This window comes from Atta cephalotes (assembly GCF_000143395.1).
Source record: "Atta cephalotes unplaced genomic scaffold scaffold00042, whole genome shotgun sequence".
In the NCBI taxonomy this organism is placed as follows: Eukaryota; Metazoa; Arthropoda; class Insecta; order Hymenoptera; family Formicidae; genus Atta; species Atta cephalotes.
Genome location: NW_012130106.1, coordinates 863,695 through 868,582, shown reverse-complemented (window position 1 = coordinate 868,582; position 4,888 = coordinate 863,695). Strand labels below are relative to the sequence as shown.

Sequence of the window (4,888 nt, the reverse complement as noted above, 5' to 3'; positions counted from 1 at the left end):
TATATATATATATGTGTGTGTGTGTGTGTGTGTGTGTGTGTGTGTGTGTGTGTGTGTGTGTGTGTGTGTGTGTGTGTGTGTGTGTGTGTGTGTGTGTATTATTTGTATTGCCTTCATGAAAATTGTAAGTGCATAATCTTTTACTCTTTATTTCATAATAATTATGTACAATTCTATTTAATTTATTTTATATATAACTGAAAGCAATTTATTTATATTCTATTGTGCTTTTTAATTTATCAATATTATTAGGACGTACAACTATCTTATATAATTTGAAATCAATAATACTACTGGAATTTTCTTCTTTTACTAACTACTCTTTCTCGCTGTTAACTGATGAATTGATTTAGATTCATAATTCATCATTACTTCATCTATTATTCGACAAATTTGACTAAATATAATATGGTTGCGTTACACCATCTAGTGTAACTCGAAGGTAAGATGATCCTTATAATATGTTAATTTAATTTTGATATATGGGATAATTATGCATTACTGCGAATGAAGTCGACTAGGTAAGACTAAGTCGAAACGTTGAAATTTATCGTCGAAAATTATAATTGTGGAAAATAAAAATTTTTATTCTGTTACACCTAATTATAGCTTGTTGAATTTGTTGACCTAGGTTTAATATTTATTAATCTGTTGTAAGTTATACGGGTGAATAGAATTGATTTCAATTTATGTTGTAATAGTGTTAAATTAAACTTCGCGGTGCATATAAAGAACAAAGAGGACTTATTGTTTTGATAGCTTTGTCTCCTGACTGTTTTGGTCTTGAGACTGATCTCAGTGGGAATCAAAGAGGTCCTGGATCTCACTTGTGCACAGATTCTAAATCAAATGTATTGAAGTGCCATAGAAACTTCAGAAATTTTCGATTTAAGAACTGTATATATTTATATAAGACGAGATTGTGTGTGTATATATGACTGACTAATTGAATTCTTGACAAAATAATGAGCGACAAACTGATGAATATGACTGAGAAAATAAGAGACAAAATAAGAGCAAAATAAAAAACAAAATAAGAGATAAAATAATAGAGCTTGTCTCGCGGTGCCACAGTTTATATATGAGTTCTTTGGAAGGTGGTTCTTTGATAGAATGTGTTAAATTGGAAAATCAAGGATTCGGATTGGTGGGATTGTTCCGCTTTTGGTAGAAAATTTGTTTCTCGAGTTATTACTGGAGAGCTAATTCTAAAATTGCTCCGCCGCACTATAAGTTTTAATCTCTTGAAAACTTATTCATGATTATCATTTTCTCTAAGGGTTTTGGATTTATAATCACCTATTGGCGGATTTAGTTTAGCCTTCTCCATTTTTTAAGAGAGAGAACTCTTATTCATTGTCCTTTCTGAACGATTTGATTATGATTTACCCAAATTTTCATATTTCCTTTTTCCAATCGCCGGTTTCTCTTTTATTACTTGAACATGTGTCTCTCGTCTAGATAGTATTTGCTTAAATTTTATGATCGACAATCTAGAAAAGAAACAAAAAATTAAAAGCTATGCTTTGTCATCTTGCATTTATTTTATCAACTTTCTGTTGTTGGCGAAAACACCCTTCAAGTTTGGAAATATGAGTTTTTATCTACTAGATCCCTGATCCGCATTTAGATTTTGTAATTGCTAAAACTGATTGTGTTTAAACAGGATTTTCTTTACATGATTTGTAATCTTTGTCATAAATTTTATTGCCGTGGATCAGATGATTCTGAATATCTGTTTTTGTTTATTTTTCCAATATCGCTGGAAAGGTTTCTAACAACACGTTTCTTGAAAATTATCACGTTCGATTGATGACCGTTAATGTTCAAGTTTTTGTTCGCTTTGTCCTAACGATTATTTTACCGAATGTTCGTGAAAGAAGAAAATCGTGGAGCCCACTGGACATAATAGCAATATCAAATTAAATTAATAATTTAATAAATTAATGCTCAATCTGACATCCTATTAGAAAGATGTTAATGTATTGAAAAACTGTAAATTTGTGGAAAATATTACTTCGTCTAGGAGTCGTTAAAAATTAACTTATGAGTTATTATTTAACATTTTATACTAATATATGCCAGAATAAGGTATAAAATATTTTGTGAACTATATTTTTTTATATTACTAGCTTAATACTTTTATATTTAGAATGATTAGAGGTATCACTGTGTAAAAAAATTAATTCCATTTAAAAAAATAGAGACTTTGAGATCTTAAAAAATATGATATTGAGAAAAATTTTTTACTTATACTCGTAATATGTGCCCCTCCGGACAACTTTTTGCTTTGATATTTTTTCGTATTAAAAACAACGGGGATGTTTTAGATGATCGAGTTAGAGGAAATACTTTGTATAATACATATATTATTACTATTTTCGATTTCGGTTAATAGGAAAGTGACACGACAGACCGTTGACGTGTGGCTAGTATCACATGCAACGCCAACCTCATCATCGAGTAGTTGCGTAGAGCTTTCGAGTCCAATCCATGCCACGGCCGGCAACTCGTCCTCTGGACGAAGTGGTGCCGGTGGCTCGGGAGCTACGACACCAGTACGCAAAATCTCGGCACACGAGTTCGAGCGTGGAGGCCTTCTAAAGCCGATCGTCAACACAATCGATGGCACGCCAACCTTCTTGAGCGTATCAATGAGTGACGCGAATCAGACGGGTGGGCCACAAGTCGGACCTGGTAATTCCAACCGTCCACAAAGACGGTCGCGTCACGAGCTTAGGCATCTCGACGAGAAAGATCTTATTTTCGAGCTGGTAGGTTCTTCGATGGAATATACCATTAGCCTCTATGTTGAAGAATCTAACTTCTGTAAGGTCTCTTAGGTCAAAGACATCTGCAATGAGTTGGATGTGAGATCATTGTGTCACAAGATCCTGCAGAATGTGAGCACACTTCTTCACGCCGATCGCGGCTCGCTGTTCCTTGTCCAGGGAGAGAGAAGCGGCACCACCGTTGCCGCTGCTGCTGCTGCTGCCGTTATCACCACTAATGCACCATCCTCTCTGAATCACGAGGCTGCCGCGAGCAATTCCAACATCGAAAATAATCTACAGCGTAATGATCAATCCTATTTGAGGAGCAGATGTCTGGTATCAAAATTATTCGATGTCTGTTCAAGATCGACATTGATGGAGATGGAAAAGAAAGATGAAATTAAAATTCCTTGGGGTACCGGAATCGTTGGATACGTCGCTGAAAGTGGGGAACCTGTCAACATACCAGATGCTTACAAGGCAAGACGTGGAAACTATTTTTTTATCAAACGACTTATACTTATTTGTTTTGATTTTTACTTTTTGTATCTAATAAGCGATGCATTTCGCACTTTTTCCATTTCGATTACTAATTATTAGAAGTTCTTGATGAATCATGATTTGTTTATATCTGAAATGTGATCACTTTTGAGTACAGAAGTGCACAAGTTTATTTTATCTGTTGCATGAGTAGAGATCTTATCTCTATCTCGATTACCACTAATTCGAAGCACGAGTTAAAAATAATTAATATTCGTTTCGAATGCAATTTTTTAATTTTTTACGAGGGTTATTCAGAAAGTAAGTTCTGATGGCTATTAAAAGAAAACAAGTATATACTTACAGAAAATTTTTATTTTTTTTTAAAGTACATATTTTACACTATTTTTCTACATAAACGCCGCTGTTGTTGATACACTTATTATAGCGAGACCAGACATTATATCTCTAGTTGCCATCTGTGAGGCAAACCACGTGGTGACGACTTCTTTAATCTCATTATCATGGAATTGTCAGCTAGCAAGGAAGGATTTCAAATTTATTTTCTCTTTAACTGAGACGTTTTTTCGTTATCTAATCAGAAGTTATAGTTAAGGCTATTTTCATTTTCAGAGATTAAAAGATAGCTTTCAATCATGATTGCTTACGGTTGTATAATGAAAAAACATCAAATCATCATTAACTAGAGATACGGTCACCCACTCCGTTCATCGTCGTATATATTTTCGTGCACTTTATTAAAAAATCGCACCATTTCCATTTTGAATCACTTATTGTATGTTCTTCATATATTGCAGAAATTTGTCGGAGAAATTTGTCGGAGAAACTATATTTCACAAACTATATTTCACGGGCATCACAATTTGTTTAAACATTATAAACACACGGACCGAAAGATTTTTTCTGCTCAATTTCGATTTCGGTTTAATAAATAATATCAAATAAATATTTCGGTTTTAGTTTCATTCTTTTTTACTAGTAAAGAAAACTAAAACCGAAAAAATGAATATTACGTTTTTAAACGATTTTTTTTGGATTTATTCTCTCCCCCCTTCTCCTCTTATTCCCTTTCTCCGTCTCCCTTCCCCCCTCTCTCTCTCTTACTTGCTTTATTCTATTCTTCAAATTTATTTATTATTAAGGAGAAGCAAGGGGAAGGAGAGGAGAAAAAGAGAAAAAAAGAGAATGTTCATCTATTCATTCTAGAGAGTTTAGTAGGAGAGAGGCTTCAACACATCACATTTTAATCGATGACGTGGGATTGAAACTATGAGATTCCTATTCCTTTTATTCGAAAAAAAGTTTTACGGAAAAAATAAGCCATGCAATTTTTGCCATTTTTGTAGGAAACGTAAAAATTTGGCAGAAAAAAGCGTAGCTTTATCCTGCGAAATATTAATCTTAAGTTGAAGACTGGGACTTCAGATTAGGATTCAGTGTATTGTCTCTACAAAATTCAATACCTTTTTCGCGAATAACGCAGATTCGAAAACTTCATTTAGATGGATTTATCCAATCCGTTCTTGTTTGCTGGGAATAATTGAAAATCGTGTCAATCCCTTGTCAATGAATTAACAAACTCAGTACGTATGCGCACCGCATTGCTGAAGCGA

General features: G+C 33.7%; 1 protein-coding gene across 1 annotated transcript in view; it reads left to right on the top strand.

Annotated features, from left to right (window-relative positions):
• The window catches only part of LOC105622252 (dual 3',5'-cyclic-AMP and -GMP phosphodiesterase 11), a 94,005-nt gene that overhangs the window by 72,579 nt on the left and 16,538 nt on the right, over positions 1-4,888 (top strand). Inside the window, exons 2-3 of the mRNA XM_012203673.1 lie at positions 2,399-2,774; positions 2,844-3,254. Coding sequence (XP_012059063.1) covers positions 2,399-2,774; positions 2,844-3,254 — 787 coding nt within the window. The remainder of the gene's footprint in view (positions 1-2,398; positions 2,775-2,843; positions 3,255-4,888) is intronic.